General features: G+C 43.9%; 1 protein-coding gene across 3 annotated transcripts in view; it reads left to right on the top strand.

Annotated features, from left to right (window-relative positions):
• The window catches only part of Grik4 (glutamate ionotropic receptor kainate type subunit 4), a 308759-nt gene that overhangs the window by 167610 nt on the left and 122516 nt on the right, over window positions 1-18633 (top strand). For all 3 annotated transcript variants that reach the window (XR_004517486.1, XR_004517487.1, XM_033764389.1), the window contains 2 exons: window positions 293-471; window positions 4473-4526. Coding sequence is in view for 1 of the 3 variants with exons in the window: in XM_033764389.1 (XP_033620280.1) it covers window positions 293-471; window positions 4473-4526 (233 nt within the window). In the remaining 2 variants the exon portion in view is untranslated. The remainder of the gene's footprint in view (window positions 1-292; window positions 472-4472; window positions 4527-18633) is intronic.

Raw genomic sequence — 18633 nt, forward strand, 5'->3', positions numbered from 1 at the left:
TGCACTGTGAGGACTTCCTTGCTTTACTAGGGAAGCTTAAACTTCTTCTTTAAAAGGGAACTCCCCAGGGGATCTGGAGAGAACAGGTCCTTTTGAGCATTCTTTTTAGTGGAGATGGGAGAATTACAGGATTTCCCAAGAGGCCAGGAAACCTGCTCAGGTTAAGTTATGGCTCCTGGGCACTGTCTGAGGCCGCGGTGCCAGTCTCATGGCTGTGCATCCTGTTTGGTCCCAGTGTGTGTTGAGGCAGCACTGCGGACCCTCAGGCCCTTCCTTCTCTCTCCCTCTCTAGGCCTTTTAAACCTAGAGAAGCTGCTCCGGCAATTCCTTATCTCCAAGGACACACTCTCCGTCAGGATGCTGGATGACACCCGGGACCCCACCCCACTCCTCAAGGAGATCCGGGACGACAAGACAGCCACCATCATCATCCACGCCAATGCCTCCATGTCCCACACCATTCTCCTGAAGGTGGGAGCTGGACCAGGGGTGGGTGCTAGTGGGCATGGAGCATCTTCTCTCCCCTCCCTCCTTGCTTCAACCAACTCTGATCCAGGTCTGTCCTCAGACCTGAGCAGGATTTGAGCCCTGACCAACTTCTTCCTGTGTTTTTTAGTAGAGCTTGCTGCTTACCAGATGCTGTAGAAGCAACAGCATATATTGGTAACCAGGGGAGTCACACCAGTGTGTGTTTCTTTTGTCCTGTATTTAACCTTGATGCTGTGTTCAGCAGTTTAAAGTGCTTCTTTGTCATTTCTCACAGTAGTTCTCTAGGTGATCATGTGAGGTAGGTATGCTATCTGCATTCTACAGATGAAGAAACCAAGACTCTGGGAGATTAGCAGATTTGTCCAAGGCCAACCCCATAAGTGGAGCCTGTGCAGCTCTCCACCCACAAGTCAGGCAATTTCTCCAGGGCTCCGGGGACAGAGTGGCAGGTGTCAGCCTGGAGTCAGGATAGATATACTTCTAAACTAGAATGCTGAGTGAAGCCTGGCAGGGTGAGGGGTGTTGGACAGAGAAGGGTGGGGCTGGCTGTACTCTGGACAAACCCCTGGAAACAGCTGGGCCGTGGAGAGTTGCTTGGCTGGGCTAGACATGCCACCTCAGAGAGAGCAAGCTTTGTTTCTGGGCTGTTCCTTGGCTCCTCAGGAGCTCCCTTAACCTTGCAGGAACATTGGCTTCTTCTAATGCCATTTCAATCACATATTTAAACACAACCTTTTGTCTTCCACTGGGGGAGCAAGTTCCTTCTAGTTAACCTCTGCCAAAATGTGAGGAGCCTGGTAGACACTCCGACAATGGCCTCTTAACTCACCCTCCCTCCCTTCCTTGTTCCTTCCCATCCTCCTGTTCTCTGCTAGTTTTTGTCTGAGAATTAATAAGTGATTTGAGTGAGTTCTCTCAGTACAGAGAGCTGTCCCTTCAGCCTGTTGCTATAGTAATTTTCCACAGCACAGAAGCCACATCTGTCTGCCTGTGTACCCAACTCAGTCACACCCAACCATCACCACACATACCTCAAATACATCATTTTCTCTCTTCCATTTTTCTCCATCTTTCCTTATGTCCGGAGCTATCATCAATGAAGTTATTAAGGATGGAAAAACTCCTCTAGGTTTTGGGGGCTGAGTGTAATCCTTGGGGAAGGTAGCACCCAGTAGGGAGTGAGAATTCAGCTTAATAGATGTAGATAAAAGTCCCTTGTGAAGGGCAGTAGCTGAGGTTTGCTTGAACAGCCCCCAGGTGAGAGCCTGGGGGTCAGCTTCTTTCACAGGATTATTCCATGACTCCTTGCATATGAAGTTGGGTTCCCCCACACCAATAATGTGACTAATTGTTGAAATTTTTGAAAATACAAAAAAGCACATGGAAGAAAATGAGTATCATTCACAATCCCATCACCCAGAGTTAACCGCTTAAATTTTGATGTCTAGCCTTTCTGCTTCTGATATCTTTTCCCCAAAATTATTACCACCCCCACAACCTTTTCTATATAAATTACTTTTTTCTCACTTAATGAACTGTGATGCATTTTATCCATTTAATATTTTTCTACAAATATTTTAATAGCTATATCATTTTGTGTCACATTGATGTCCCATAATTTATTTAACCAACTCTTTTATTGTTGGAGAAACAGGTTGTTTCCAATCTTTTGCTGTAATAAATAATGCTAGGATGCACATCTTTGCACATAAATCTTCATGCACATTCATATATATTTCCTTGGTGTAAATTTCTAGAAGTAGAATTCAAGTTGAAGGTATGTATATTTGTAATGATTTGAGGATGATTTGCTAGATTGCCTTTTAGAAATCAGCCACAGTTTATACTCACATCAGCAGCATATAGGTATCTTACTGTGCCCTTCCCAATACTGAGGATTTCTATTTAAATGCTTTATGGATTTTTGTTGTTGTTATTGTTTCCTTTTCTTCGTTTGTTTTTGTGGTCTGCTTTCAAGGAAACTCTGCATGTAATGACCTTCCTGATGAACAGTTCTGCTGGGTACTCTGTGGCCATATTCCCTGAGCCCCCTCTCTGCCCCCAGCTCCTGAGTCTTTGGAGCCAAACTGATCACTGAGCTACAAGGCTTCAGCAAAGCCCCATCTTTTTGTTCCTGTCTCACGTTCTAGTGGCCCCAGGCACGCAGACCCTCCAGCAGGCCTTGCTTCTCCTCAGTTTCACTGGGGCTCCATGTTCCTCCCCCCTCCCAGGGGCCCCTTGGGGCCTTGGGGCCTCCACAAGGTTAAACTCAGTGTGGGATGCAAAGTGTGCTTCTGGGATCCCCTATGCATACGTGGGCACCAGACCCTAGAGCTTGGCAGCCCTCTGCCATCTCTTGATTTCAGGAGGATTTATGGAGTAATCCCCTACTTTATTGAGCGGCTGTTCCTGCAGCGAACTCCGTGTTTACCCAGAATTCAGGTCCTAAAAATCAAGAATCTCTTGTATTTTATCTCTAGGACAGAAATTTTCACAAAATGGATTTTAACTATTGTGTTCCCTCCCAGCCCCCTCTCCCAACCCCAGCCCTGCATCAGTAGGTTCTCGCGGGTCTAGGCAGTGTGAGAGGCAACTGCCGTCTCTATGGACAGTTTGAGGGGGGACGGGAGGCATCCTACTATACCTCCCTCTTGCTAGAGGGAGAAGGAGCCTCACCCCAGAGGCTTTGTCCTCTGGGTGATCTTGTCCTTGTCACTAAGCTCTTCTGCACTTCAGCTGTTTATTGGAATACAGTGATATAATCCCTAGCCTGTTTTTCAAGGAGCCTAGAAGGGGTCCTAGAAGAGTGCTCACAACGTTATTTGAGTTCTTTGTGAGATAAACTCTATGTAAGAGGAAATGCAATCATCCCTGGTCTTGTTTCTTTCCCATCCACCTCAACCATCATGACAAGAATGGTCTCCCAGTGGCCTGGAGCTGCTGGATATATTATAAAAATCTAACCCACTGTCAGATGGGATGAGGGCCCTGGAGAGAGCCGGCTCATTATTTACCTGATCTACTTGTCAGTTTCTGTAGCACTTGTCACATTCAAAGCCTTGCGCACTGACAGAGAAGGTTGGTCAGGGGTATTTATGGTAGGTACAGAGATCAGACAAAAGGGAGCCTGTTCTGAAGCCCCGTTTCTCAACCTTGCTCCAGTGGTATGATAAGGGGGAAGCATGTCACAGGCTACTTGCTCTTCATTACAACCGAAGGACCAAAGTTTGCAAATGATTCACTTTTTTTCTATGTTACTGTAAGTTCAGAATGAATCTCGCATCCTCATATGTGGTGTTCACTTGGGTATTGCCTATGGGCGACAGACTCTTTTTTCTGTGCCATATCCCTAAGACTGATACCATTGTCCTCGGGGAGAGTACAGTGTGCTTAAAAGCACTGAGATTAGGCTGCTGGCTTTTGTTTCATCTTTTCCAGTATAAATCATGTGACCTTGTGTAAGGCACTTAGCCTGTTGTCATCTCAGCTTCATCTGCTGTAAAATGGGAATGGAGGAAGAATAATAGTGTCTACTTCATATAGTTAATTCATGTAGAATGCTTTATAGAGCCTGGCACACGCTGCACAGTGAGTAAATGCTAGCCATTGCTATTGTTTGTTAATAGTTGTGGAAATAATGAAGTCTGTTTTCTTATATACTTCATTTCTCTTGAAACCATTTTGGTTCCCATAATATCCATTATACCCACGGGACTGTGTTGCCCATGAGAACATCAGCTACTGTGAGTGTCATTACAGGGGTAGGGAGTAGGGTGGAGGTGGAGAGACCTGTTGTAGAGGCCAGTGTTTCTGTGCTCCACCCTCCAAGATCAAGGGCAACATAAGACTCAACCAAGATGTCCTGCTCTGCCTGGTGATGAAGTTAGTGGGCCAAAAAGACTGTAGCCCTTTGGAGCCCTCACAGGTCTCAGTGCTGCCAGAGAGTTTTTGTTATCTACTCTAATCTTCTCTTTGCTTTGCAGGCAGCTGAACTAGGGATGGTGTCAGCCTATTACACATACATCTTCACTAATCTGGTAAGACATTTTCATGGCTTGCTTCCTTGGTATAGAATATTGTCAGTGGTCAGAGTTAGTGAATTATGATGAGATGAAGCCCAGAACCTAGGGTGTGGGCAAGTAGAGGCAGAGGAGCAGAAACGAACCAGGAATGAGGCATCCTGTGAACATACAGATCTGCAGACTTACTGGGATTCACATGCCAATGATTCCACCCTTGGGATAATGGCAATTTGGGCATTATAATGCTTCCATTCAAATGGCAGTAGCTACACAGCATGGATTCTTCTGAATAGTAGAATGATGGATGAGCCTCCTCAGTAGGTCCACTTAGTGGCTTGGAGTCTGGCCTCTAGTTCACCAACCCCCCACTCATGATAACTCAGATGTAGGGAAGCCAGGGTATAAGAAGCCAGTAGATTCTTTGTGTGTGTGTGTGTGTGTGTGTGTGTGTGTGTGTGTTTGGTACTGGTGGTAAAACTTGGGCCCTTGTGCTTGCAAGGCAGGCAGCGGAACCACTGAGCCAAATCCCAGCCCACCGGGGTATAAGAAGTATGCATGTTTTATGATATTTTAATTTTAACTGGACACACATCTGGAGGCCATATCTTAGCCATGCTTACTTTGCAGTTGAGAAAGTTACGATCTATAGACACTTTATTGAATCAGGTTTAAGTACTAACTTTGCCAAATACCAACCATGTGACCTTCAGAGACCCACCAAGTTTTGGTGTCTTTATCTGGTAAATGAAGATATAAGCAGTTACATTATTGAGCTGTTGTGATTTTGAAATGATATGATTTTTAATCTGCATGGAAGCATTATGAAATTGTAAAGTATTAAATGTGAAAGTTATTGTGACATACAGACAGTCCAGTAAAGAGTAGGAATGACCTTAGAAAATAAGCTTTTAAAAATGTGTATCTTTTTATTTTGGAATACTTACAGAATTCCCAGGAAGTTGCAGATAATCCTGTTGTACCCTAACCCAGTTTCCTCCAAAAGCTACATCATATGTAATTACAGTACAGCATCACAACATCAGACACATTAAAATGCATCGATCTATGTGACCCCTTCATCCAAGACACACAACTGTTTCATCACCACAGAGACCTTCTTCATGCCACCACTTTATAGTTGCACCTTCTGTCCTCCTCCCTACCATCCCCAGTCCTTAGCAGCTACTAGGTTCTATAATTTTATAATTTTGAGAATATTATATAAGTAAAATCATACAGTGTTGACCTGAGGTTGGCTTTTTTTCCCCTACTCTGTGTAATGCCATTGAGATCTACCCAAGTTGTTACATTTTATTGATGAGCAGTGTTTCTTATTACCCATGTGCTGTTTGTTCAACCATTAACCAAATGAGAGACTTTTTTGTTGTCTCCAATTTGGGGCTATTACAAACAGTGCTGTTCCAGATGGACATTCAGAAAAGAAGTTTGTTTTATTTTATAAATCACTCAATCAAGTGATCCCTTCATTCAGATGTGCTTTTGAGCACTTGCTGTGCACCAGGTAGTGATCCAGGCTTATGATGGGAATAATAAGAAAGTCATCCCCTTTTGCTTTTTGAATGTACATTGCTAATTCCCTGCCACAAGACTGCTAGTGCACTGGTTGGGATTGTTTATGGAAACTAGCAATGCATATATAAGATGCACATATTGTATGTGCACAGTGCAAAGAACTTTCTCCAAGGGGGCACACTTACATCCAGTAATAAAACCACTAGTAGCCCTCTCTCACACCCCTCACAATGTGAAACAGAATGAATGTCTTTGCTTACTATTTTGAGTTTTCTTTTTCTATCTACCACTGCTGCTGTAAATCAGAGCATTAACATGTAAAGGAGGAGGGAAAGATTAGGCTATTCCCAGAGCAATGCAAAGGCATTTGCTTAAAGTAAGGAGGCATCTGGGGCAGCCTGGACAAGTTGGCATAAGAGTAAAGCAAGATTAAAGTACAGTTGTGCTCCATTTGGGGAGCCTGGGAGAGGGAGGGGAAGAGGGACAAAAGGCAGACCAGGGACAGCCTGCCCTACACTAGCGTTCTGGGGAGGCTCCCTGCATTAGGCAGTAAAATCAGCAGACAAGGGAGGAGGTGGGTTGCCAGGGGTCACAGAGAATTTAGTAGTGGGAGGAGCGGGGCTAGTCATTCAGAATATGGGTTCCAGGAACAATAATCAGAAGTAAGATGGACATGCTTGGCTTGGAGATTTTAAGAAGGCAGCGTTATACACACTGCAGGCAGCTGTTCTCCCTGTCAGAAATAAGAATGGTGATGATGATATTAAGTAGTAGAAAAAGCACTGGCCTGGGAAAAGCAGGACACTCACTCTAGCTCATACTCACTGTGAGACTTTGGGTGTGTCATATAGACTCTCAGAACCCCAGTTTGCTCATTTTAAAAACAGGAGTAACAAAACCCACACTGTGATGGGGATTAACCACAGTTCTCTAAGTAAAAATGCATTGTCAGTTGGACATGGTGGAACATGCCTGTAATTCCACCACTCTAGGAGGTTGAGGCAAGAGCATCACAAGTTTGAGCCCAACCTGGGCAACTTAGCAAGTTTTTGAGATCCTGTCTCAAAAAGTGGGGGTCAGGGACTGGGGATGTAGGACAGTGCAAAGACTCTGGGTTCAATCTCTAGTACCATTAAAATTTAAAATTTGCTTTTAAACCTCAAAGTGCTATACATTTCCAAGGCATTGTATTTTTATTTTTAACACAACACCACAGTAGTTTCAGTTTTCCGTTCTTGAAGAGCTTGCCTCCTTTTCAGGTGTCCACAGAATGGGAATTACTCTAGGGGCATGCCTCAGAGTTTTCTTAACCTGGAATTAAAAAGACTCATAGTTTGTGAGTTTGCAAGGGGAAATCAGAATATTAGTGATACTGGTTGGATAACAGTCAAGAAATAGAAGTGAGACCCTCTCAAAAATCAATTGGTGAAAGGATATTCTATGAGCTTCTCATTAGTGCCTTGGCTTTCTAGCAGGGTTAGGGCTCTAAGACTTTTTAGAACCACTCTTGCACCATTACAGTTGAAGCTTGGGGCCAGAGAAGGAGAGGCTTCTGTATTAGTCAGCTTTCTTGACACCAAGGTACAGTACTTGATATCCACAATTTAAAGGAGAAATGGTTTGATTTGGCTCATGGTTTTTGGGGATTAGGTCCAAGGTCATCAGGCTCTAAGGCATGAAGATCAAGATAGAGGGCATTTGCTTAGTTAAGTACAGTTGCTTAGTTCACAGTGGTCAGGAAGCACAGCAGGGAAACAGTGCCCAAGAGGAAGAAGTCAGGGACCAGACAAGATCCAAGGCTATGTCTCCATCCATCCAGACACACTCAGAAGTGTGCTACATCCATCTACTGGGTGGATCCCAAACTGATCAAGTTGACGTCATCCTAATCACTATATCCCACCCCCTGTTAACTTGATGCCAAAACACATCTCCTTAAATTGTATTTAATCTGCAAATAAAGGCAATAACAAGTTCATAATTTGGCCTAACAGTACACCTACCCTGCATATAACCAGAAATGCAATGATCCCTTCTGAGAAGTCTTTTAACAGTTCCAGCACTTTTCAAAAGTCAAAATCTAAGTCTCTTCTGAGACTCAAGACAAACTCCTACCTATGAACATAAAAAGTTACAATTCCAAGATACAATGGCACAGTATAAACGTTTCTGTTCCAAAAGGGAAGAATAGGAGGATAGAAAAGAATTAGACCAAAATAAGACTGAAACCTAGCAGAACCAATATTCTATCCTGCAATTCTGTATCCAGCATCTGGGTCCTGTGGTAGTGAGGTGTGAGTTCCAGAGGGCTCAGCCAGTGCTGTCCTACAGCATTTCTGGTTATAGTCCATACAGCCTCTCTCAGGGACTGGATCCACTCTTGAGCTGCAGCCTCTCTTGGCAGACTTCCCATTTCCTGGTATCCAACTTCCTGAGGTCTTCACTGTACCTTTGACATTCCTCCCAAACAGCCACAGCTTTATAAAGAAAAATATCTTTTGCATTTCTCCAGCCCCTTCTTCCAAATACAGATGTCACCTTGGCTTTCATTCTTATTTATTCCTTCTCTGAATTTCTTAGGGATCCTCATTTTGTCTATCTCTTTTAATTCTGTGACACGGGTGGAGATCAGCTATTTGAAAACCACCACAGTGAACTGAAAAAGTTACAGATCTCAGCATTAGGTAGACATCTAATATTTTAGCTTAACTACTACCTGCTGTGTGATTCTGTGCAAGTTACTTAACCTTTCTGAGCCTCAGTGAACTTTTCTGTAGGTAAACACTAAAAGTACCTGTTGTAGAAGAAGTATACATCCAGCAATTGGCTTACGGTATGAATTTAGTAAAAGGGAGCTCTTATTTTTTAAAGTCCTGTTTTTGCTTTTTATATACTAAGAGGAATAGGAGTTGCATATTTTGCTGCCCGGCATTTAATGGCATGTCAAAACAGCTCTGAAAATGCTGTTTTATTTATTTCCAGGGAATAAAGAGAACTAGGTAGCTCAGTTATTATGTGTGAATGAACCTACCACTGCAGAGTTTGTGTTGGTAATTACTGAGTAATTGACCAAGTCCCCATACTTCAGTCTCATCCAGGTATTAAGAAAGCTGATTGACTTGGGCCATCTGTAATGACTGAATTGGGTTGACTGCTCTGAATTTGATCAGCTGATTACCCATCATGAGAGCTGGAATGAAATGATCCATCTTAAGTCAGACTTCCAAATCATCAATTCATTTGACCCCACAGAAGTATGGTTTCTTTCCCTATTACAATCTAGGCAGCAAGGACAGTGAGCAGATTAGTCCTGGGTCTGGAATGTGAGAGGGGCCTGACACAAGAAGCACTGAGCCAGAGGGAGCTGAGGCTGCTGGGGAGGCCCTGCAGTTGTCACATCAGAACTAGGGAAGAGCTGGAGGAGCCCAGGAAAGAGCCAGGCCTGTGGGTGCTGAGTAAGCCCAACTCAGTGATAAGACATGTATCAGGTAGTGAAGAGACACTGTAGTGGGTGGAGAGAGACCCATGTACAGGGACAGACCTTACAGAGTGAGAAATCTGCAACTGGAAGTATGTAGATGTTAAAGCACCCAGTCGTAGTGAACAGTGAACAAATATCCATCCGTCTTTCATGTTATCTATTTCAAGATGGGGTTTGAGGCAGTTTGATCAATGAAACAGTTTCTTGCCCTGGTTTCTGGTTCTCATGGATCAGGTGTCATTCCCCACAGAGCATATCCCTGATGAACAGGTGAGAATAACACCTGGCTAAGGTGGGAGCCCAAGGGAGCATGGGGTCCAAAGAACTAGAACTTGACAGGCACATTGAGAGCCAAATGTGGCCAGAAATCAGGCACACAAGAAGACCGCAGAGAAAGCAAGACTTGGCTGGCAGATCAAGGTAGGAGCTCCAAAATTTAGACCAAACTGTAGGAGGACCAAATGAGGGGCAAACGAGGCAAACAAAATTACTGGCCAAAAAAGACAAAGACATAGAGAACAGGTTCCTGACTGCCCATCCGCCCTCCCTCCCTCCCTCCCTCCTTTCCTTTCTTTTAAAAATTATTTAATGTAGTAAAGTACATATAACAAAATTTGCCATTTAAAATATTTTAACTGTACAATTAATGAACAACTGTTAATACACTCAGTGTTATACAGTGGACGCTTGACTTACAAGCTCAGTTTGTTCTCAAGGGCTGATTGTAACTCAAATTGGTCAATTGAAGGCTCAGTCTCCTCTACAGAACCATCAAAGTCTCTCACCTGCATAAAGGCACAGCTGTATCCTTAGAGAGACACTGGTCCAGAATTTCTCAGCTAATTCCATACAGGAAAGGGTGCTGTAATGTTCCTTCCAGAACTCTTTAAGGGTTAAATCTGTATCTGAGACCATCTCGTAGCACAGGCAGCCAGCTTTTGGGTCATAACTCAAGACTTTGGTCATAAATTGAAACTCAAATTCCAGTTGTAACCCAAGTTGTTCATATGTCAGGTTGGTCATAACTCAAGGGTTTACTGTACAGCCATCACCCCTCTCTATTTCTAAGACTTTTCCTCAACCCAAGCAGAAATTCTGGGCCCATGAAACAGCACCTCCCCATTTCCTCTCCTCCAGGTCCTGGCAACTTCTGTTCTTTCTTCTCTGTGAATTTGCCTATTCTAGTCATTTATACAAGTGGAGTCATGCCATATTTCTCCTTTTGTGTCTACCTATTTTACTAAGTATAATATCTTCTAGGTTCATCCACGTTGTAGCAAGTATCAGACCCTCCTTTCCTTTTTTATAAAGAGTTTTATTGCAATAAAATATACATAGCAAATATGTTGGGTACATGGAGTTCATTACATTTATTTATTTTTGTATGTGTGTGAAATTTCTCATAGTAAAGTGTTTTAAAAGTGAAAACAAAAAATACACAATAAAAAAGACCATTTTAACCATTTTGAGGTATACCTTTCAGTGGCACCATACATATTTAATTATTGTGGAATGATCATCATCTCCAGAACTGTTTTCAACTTCTCAACCTGAATCACTCTGTGTATTAAACAGGTGCTCCCCATTCCCTCCTCCTCCCAGCGCCTGAAACCACCCTTCTACTATCTCTATGAAGTTAATAATGCACTTCACAGAAACAGAATTATGTAATGTTTATCCATTTGTGTCTGTCTTATATCCCTTAGATTAATGCCTTTCAGATTCATCCACGTGTTTGAATTTCCTGCCTTCTTAAGGCCAGATAATATACCATTGTTTGTGTGCACCACATTTTTTATCTGCTGATTCATCCATGGACACTTGGGTTGCTTCAGCTTTTGGCTGTATGAACAGAGCTACTATGAACACATACAAATTCATGTTCAAGTCTCTACTTTCAATCTTTTTGGGGGCATGCATAGAAGGGCAATTTCTGGATCATAAACTCATTATGTCTTTAATGTATTGAGGAGCCACCAAACTGTTTCTAGAATAGCTGTACCAGTATACATTCCCATCAGTGTAGTGCAAGGGTTCAAGTTTAGCTAAAATCTTGCCAAGACTTACTTTTCAAGTTTTTTTAAAAGTAATAGGTGTGAAGTAGTCAGATGTGTTACTTGTTTCCATTTGGAGTTTGCAAATTGAAAGAAGGAAGACCACATAGCTAGTTGAAGGTCCTGCTTTTGAAGAAGCTTTATAATGAGAGAAAGTAGCTAGTGTCTTTGCAATCATTCAGGATAGTGATAATTCCCAGCCCAGAAGCTGAGGAGTTGTGTAACCCTGGGGCTCTATGGTTTCCTCGTGGGTAAGATGTGGATAATATTATCTGCCTTTAAAATTGGGGTAAGAATTTAAAATTGATAACACTAGTTGTATCTGGTGGGTTGTGCTAGCTGTTGTAAATGATCAACTCCGAAATTGCCTAGGTTCACACAGTAGAAATACTTTTGACCCTTAGTATCTCTGGGAGATTGGTTCCAGGAGTCCTGCAGTTAACAAATCTGCAAATACTTAAGTCATTTGTATAAAATGGCATAGTATTTGCTCCCATATGCTTTAAATTATCTTAGATTACTTTTAATACTTTATACTAACAGTTGCTGTCCCATATTTAGAGAATAATGACCAAAAAAAATGTTTCTGCATGTTCAATACAGACCCACATTTTCTGAATATTCTTCATCTGCAGTTGGTTGAATCCATTCCTGGGGAACCCACAGTTGCAGAAAGCTGACCCACTGGCTGTATATTATTTGAAATACCAAAACAGTGGTTCCCATCAGTGGGTAGCCCTCCATGGTTACTCAGAGGCCCAGGTTTCTGCCAGCTCATAAGTGTTTCCCCTTAAAGGCTAAAAGTGTGTGTGTGAGGGAACCATGGAGGATCACACAGGAGGTTTTAAGAATCAGGCCTAGAGGTGGCACATATCATTTCTCACATCCCCTCTGGCTAGAACTCATAATATGCTGCACCTACTCTCAAAGGCAGCTGGGTAATGTAGTGTAGCTGTATGCCCAGGGAAAAAAAGGAAACTGATTTAGTGATCAGGCATTAATCTCCGCCATATGCAATTCTTAATCATTATCACACAGCTCCTTGTATATTATATGCTAGAAAAGCAATTGCCTTTTAGCCCAACCTTGGCTGTTTAGGGGAAAATTGATGCTAAAAGTGGAGATTTGCACTTAGCTTTAAGGTTGTCAGCTTCTTGTCTGTGCCTGGAATGCTTTTACCTGGATGGGGCAATCCCAGGAGAGAAACAGGTGCATTGTGCTTTCCTGATTTCCATTTGGAAGGGAGACTCTGTCCTCCAGATGGCCTCCAGGTTTGGTTAGAGAAATATTTTTTCACAAGATTGATGGAAGTTTGAATAGAGGACCTGAAAAATTAAGGGCCTTAGGGCAAAGCCCTGTCTGCCATTGAGATAGTGAAGGTGGCTGATGCTGTCTGAAGAGAAGAGGTGAAGGAGGAAGCTCGATTTGAGCTAATAAATCTGGAGGGATTATCCAGCTACTAATTAACCCAGGGAGAATTGCAATCACTTCCTAATAGAAAAGATAAAAATCACCCTAATCTATTGTCAGCACAGATGGGCACTGTGCCATAGGATGGAGCAGCTGCCTTGGCGATGAGAAGTGTGGCGATTTAAGGGTAAAGGTCAAAGACCATGCAGTGTCAATGAAGAGTAGGAAATCACTGGGCACTAGAAGAAGGAAGCTGTGCAATCTGCTGGCCACGGCACTGCTGTCAGCCTTGCGGGTGCCATGCCACCACTGCTGTTTCACTGCCTGTCCCACACTGCCCGGAGTGCCCAGCTCTCAGTGCTACCCCACGCTGGAGGGGAGGCTGCCATTTCTGGAGTGCATATAGAAGCAGTGGCACCTCGGAGTTTTTCCTTTAGGAAATCTAGGGAGGTGGGGAAGCATGCCATATTGGAAGGCAGGGGAAGAGTTACCCCAGCAGAGACAGCATCATAGAGGTCAAAGCTGGGGATCAGCAGTTTGGTGAACAGAAACTGATCCCATGCACCAGGCCCCATTGAACCCTGCAGCAGTCATTGCCCTAGGCCTTATTCTCTATCTTGTTTGGGCAGGATAGATCTGTGCAGCCACACTTCCTCCTCTGGATTCATTTTATTGTCAAACAGATCTGAGGCTATGTTTATTTGTCCAAAAGTTTTATCAGAGAGATTAACCATAAGTAATTGAAATTGCTAAAGTTATTACAGAAAGAGGAGCTAGGGCAGACAGAGGGAGAAACAGTTGATTCCAGGAGAAAGTGAGAATGCTGCCACCCCACTCTTCTGCTCCTTTCTTGGCAAATCATCTCTATCCATCTTTCAGGTCTCATTTAAATGTCACTCGCCCAAGGATCTTCCCTGACACACTACTAGATTGAGTCTGCTATCGCACACTCTCACAGCACTCAGTGTCTGCATTTTGTAGCATTCAACTCAAGTGGGAATTCCTTCTTTTGTATCTGACTCCTTCCAAATCTGAGCCTCATAAAGGCAAGAGCAATCCTGTCTAATCCATCACTATAACCCCTGTGGCCTACTGGAGCACAATAGGTGTTCAGTAAACATTTATTGTCTGGATGAATTGAGCATTTCATCATATTATAAAGGTCTTGGACTGGGAGGGCTGGCCAGGTGAAACAGCTCATCTCCTTGTATCGGAGCAGGAATTCAGCTCATCCTAACCAAGCCCTTCAACACAGAGGAGCCCAGTTGGCTGTCTGCAGCCAAGCCAGGGAGAGTTGGGCCCCATCTCCTTTTCCCCAGCATGCCCTGGTACTTTTATAGCTCACCAGGTAATTGGTAACTATGGAGTCTGGAATGCCCTTCTTCCCATTCTGTCCTTGATAGATTTGAAATTAGGGTTATGAAGACAATTAGGTGGTTTATTTCAGGACCTGAGAAGCAGGGTTTAGGGGCTCTGCTCGGTAGAGGTAATTGCAAAACCTGAGGCCACGGGTTAGCTCTAAGGATAAACATCAAGGCAAAATAGGAAAAGAATGCAAGGGCAGCTAAGTTGGCTGCTAACCTTTCTGTCACCAAGAGCTGGTGCTTCTCCTGGCCACACCATGCCTGAGTCATGTGGCCCCTTGAGGCCAGAACCCAGCACCTGTTTCATGGAGCCATCACCCAAAGGTCTTCAGAAGAAACCTCCTCAAAATTTTTAAATTTTTATTTTTATTAGCACATATTTGCAGTACATAATGTGTAGAGTTGGCACATGGACATAACACATCCTAATTCCTTTTTTATCCCCCTTCCCTTCCCCCATCCCTTGATCTCCTTCCAATTTGAGAAAGATCTATCTCCCAACTGCCTACTACCAATTTTTATTTCGCCGTCATTATGAAATTAGTTTTGTCCCCTGTCCCTGTGGCTGGACACATGGGGTTGGAGAGCTTCATCACTATTTTGTTGACATCTGTATCAGGGAGTGCTCACTACAGAAACAGATTTAACACAAGATATGTACAAAATTGTAAACTTACAATGGCTGCCCACAGAGTCAGATGTGGAAAAGTGCAAAAGGTCAGTCTGCACACTGGGGGTCCGAAGGATCCAGTCAAAGGCCTGGAGTCCTGTGTAGCATCTCATGTGAGTCCATGTCAAGTGGCTGAAGGGTCAGTCGAATAGTCAGCACTGGAAGGCAGGAGATGACATCCGAGGAGAAAGTGAAGACCAAAGCTCCTCTGAAGAAAACAAAAGCAAGCCTTCCTTCTTATTCCCTTGTAGAGCATTCTGTGATAATCCATACCCAGAACCATGCTGAGCCAATTTTGTTGGGTGTTTCTTACTCAGGTTGACAGTCAACCACTGCAACACCATAGATGGGACTCAGCTTCACTGCAGTGGCCCAGACCTCAGATCGGAGAGGATTTGAGCTTTAATCTGGCGTCTGCCAAACATTAGATGTACATATGGCGAGTTACTTAACCTATTGAACTCTCCATTTTCCTTTTGTAAAATGAGGAAATAATGCTCATCTCATAATTCTTGTGAGGGAAATGGAAAGTTTCTAATCTTCAGTGCATTGCTAGTAAATATTCTCCCGCCACACCATCTCTGTCCATCCGTCCCTCCCTCCTTCCCTCTCTTTTTTTCTTTCTCTCTCCACATCTCTCAGTACTGAGGATTGAACCTAGGGCCTTTGACTAAGCTATATCCCTAGTCCTTTTTTATGAGACAGTGTCTAAGTCACCAGTTTCCCCAGGCTGGCTTTGAACTTGCCCTTCTCCTGCCTCACCCTCCCACACTGCTGGGATTACAGATGTGTGCCGCCATTCCCAGCTTCCCTTTCCTCCCCTCTCCCCACTCCCTTGTTGAATATTTTCATCCTTAGGCCTCACTTTACTGATTTATTCTCTCTAGGTTTCCAAAATTCCAAAGCTGTTATCAGAAAAATTTCAAATTTTGCTTCTCACCTAGTTGGAACTATAGTTCCTAGGATGTTTGAGCCTTTTCCTCATCCACTCTTTCACCAAAAGTGCAGCACACACACAAGCACATCCCTAAACACATATCCTACATACAGAAACACACAACCACAGCTACAGTCTATCAGTTGAACAACTTTCTAGTAACAGAGCAATTGATTCTAAGTGTAGTTTATTGTAAAATTATTAAGAGTACCCACATATTTCAGTTTTATGGAGCCTTTTAGGAGAGCTGCTCTTCGTACTGCAGTATGCTTTGTTGAATAAATGCGTTTTCAGTGTTACTAGGAATAGAGTAATGAAGTAAAGACTCACCATGTGTCTGTCTGAGCTGGGAAAGTATCACCCCCACCAAATGTGAACTCTGGGAGGTAGCAGGTCTGGCAGTGACAAGTGTCTGCTGGGCACACACAGGCATAATAGCATCTTAAGGGGAAACAGTGACTAATACTGTGCTCTTCAACTCTGCTACCCCTCCTGTGTGTGTCCTCTGAACTAGGGTGCAGTCAGAAGGAGAAGTGCAGGGACAATCAATGCAGAGTTCAGGAGGCATTAACTGGAGTGGTGTTTTGTTTTGTTTCTTTTTGTCTTTGCACTTGGGGAAATGGTGGCTTAAAGCTTGGAGCTCCTTGGACCAAGTTACAGGATTATAAAATAAAGAGCCAGCCAGCCATGATTAAGTACCTTCTCTGTGGAGAATGCTGAAATCGACTACACTTACACAGCAAATGTCCATTAAGTGCCTGCTGTGTGGTGGGGAACACAAGTACCAGTCTAATGTGGTCTGGCAGGATGCGTCTCCACGAGGTCTCAGTTTAGCAATGCAAGGTTTGGGAGCCCAGAGCAGGAAACACTCAGAGCTTCTCGGGGAGCTTGGAGAAAGGTTTACAGATCTGGTTTCTCTGTGGAAGGTTGGGCAAGAGATGAGAGAAGGAGGGTGACAAGGCAGAGTGGGTCATGGTGCCTCTCGTGACTGGAGCAAGTGATATGACAGAGGTGGAGCCGGAGCCAGGGGAGGAAGGTTCTTGTCAGGTGGCAGCCTAGCTGCTGTGCAGCGTGGCCAGACTTTCAGCATTGGGCCTGGCATCAGGAACCCAAGGCTTTGTCTTGACTGTCCCACTAAAACTGTATGTGATCTTGGACAAGTCCTTTCTCTGTGCGTAAGCCAGCGGAGCTCAAAAGACTTTTCCCTCTCTAAAATCCAGTTGAGTTCATGGATTAGATGAATATACAACAAATGTCCCCATACATTTTTCTGCTCAGCCTGTTTTTCACTGAAGTAGGTGACTTCATTTTCACCTACTCTATGGTTTTCAGTGTCCTCATCTGGCTTGCTCATCCCTCCAGTGCCCTCAGCTGCCCAGATCTCTCGGTTGGGGAAGCACCTATGTCTTGTGAGCTATTGGGATTTCTCAATTCTCCTTGCCCAGAAATACCTGTCCTGTGTCCCATGCCCCCACCTGCTCCTCACAGCCCTGATAGATGATGGGCCTCCCCACTCTGAAAACCCAATACATGACAACATGTTAATGGCTGATGACAGCATTTACAGCTGAGCAAACAGAACTGAGGAGAGAAAGTGACTTGCCTAAGCTCTCACAGTGAGGCAGGAGTGGAAAGAAAAGGTCTCCTCCCCTGTGGGCACACAGACACTGGTTCAGTAGTGAGTGAGCAGTTACTGTGCTGTGTGTTGGCAAAGTCCTGACCTTTAGTGAGGCCAGACTGGAAGGGATGAGGAAACCAAATAGATTTTTATAAGAGGGTTCAGTAAAGTGATGAAGAGATGCTGCACAGGGTATTATGAAGCCACTAAAGAAGGGCCGCTGGGCTAGTATGGCAAGTTCATAGAAAACTTTCTAGAAGAGGTCTTACCCAATGGGCTTTGAAGACTCAATAGGAGCTAGGGAAATAGAGAAGGGGCATGAGTAGGACATTCTAAGGGAAAGATGTAAGTTAATGTCTCATCCATCCCACAAAATGTATAATAGTATGAGAAATTATAGCACTTGTGAACCAGAAGTATTTTGGGAGTGGGAAGAACCTTTAATAGACGTCATACTACTCCACATGGGGAGCTAACTTCCCTGTCCTTTCTAAGGCAAGAGAAGAGGAAAAGCAGGATTCCCAAGTGGGCCTGAGTCAACATCTTTAGCTTGTCACAAATTCTTATTCTAGGCTGATTGTCACAAAATCTAGGCTTAAGATTACCACTTGGATAGCTGTCAACAGTTATCTCCCTCCAAGGTAATGACCACCATTGACCTACAAGAGAGTATAAACCAGAACTTCCCTGGGGAAACAGTAGGGCTATGTGGCCAGTCCTAGAAGTGGAATGGTACTGCTCTACTCATCTTGCCAGCTACTCATAAGGATCATATAGGAGAACTTTGCTTTTCTAGCCCATGAGTCTGCCTCTGTCCCTGATCATGGGAACCTTCTAACCCTGGAATGCTGCCCTTGAGAGGAATAGAAGGCAGTAGATCTAGGGACAGACCCAGCTCCAAAATTCCAGATGGAGTAGACTTGTTTCAGCTACAGCCTTGGGCAACCCTCAACCAACACTTTGTCCACCATTCTTAATGCCAGCACTCACAGATGGTTGCTCTTCTTCAGAACTTTCGGTCTCTCTCTCCCCCTCCCTCCCTCCCTCCCTCTCTC

The sequence above is a fragment of the Fukomys damarensis genome, unplaced genomic scaffold (assembly GCF_012274545.1).
Source record: "Fukomys damarensis isolate Sample0158 unplaced genomic scaffold, DMR_v1.0_HiC HiC_scaffold_16, whole genome shotgun sequence".
Classification (NCBI taxonomy): Eukaryota; Metazoa; Chordata; class Mammalia; order Rodentia; family Bathyergidae; genus Fukomys; species Fukomys damarensis.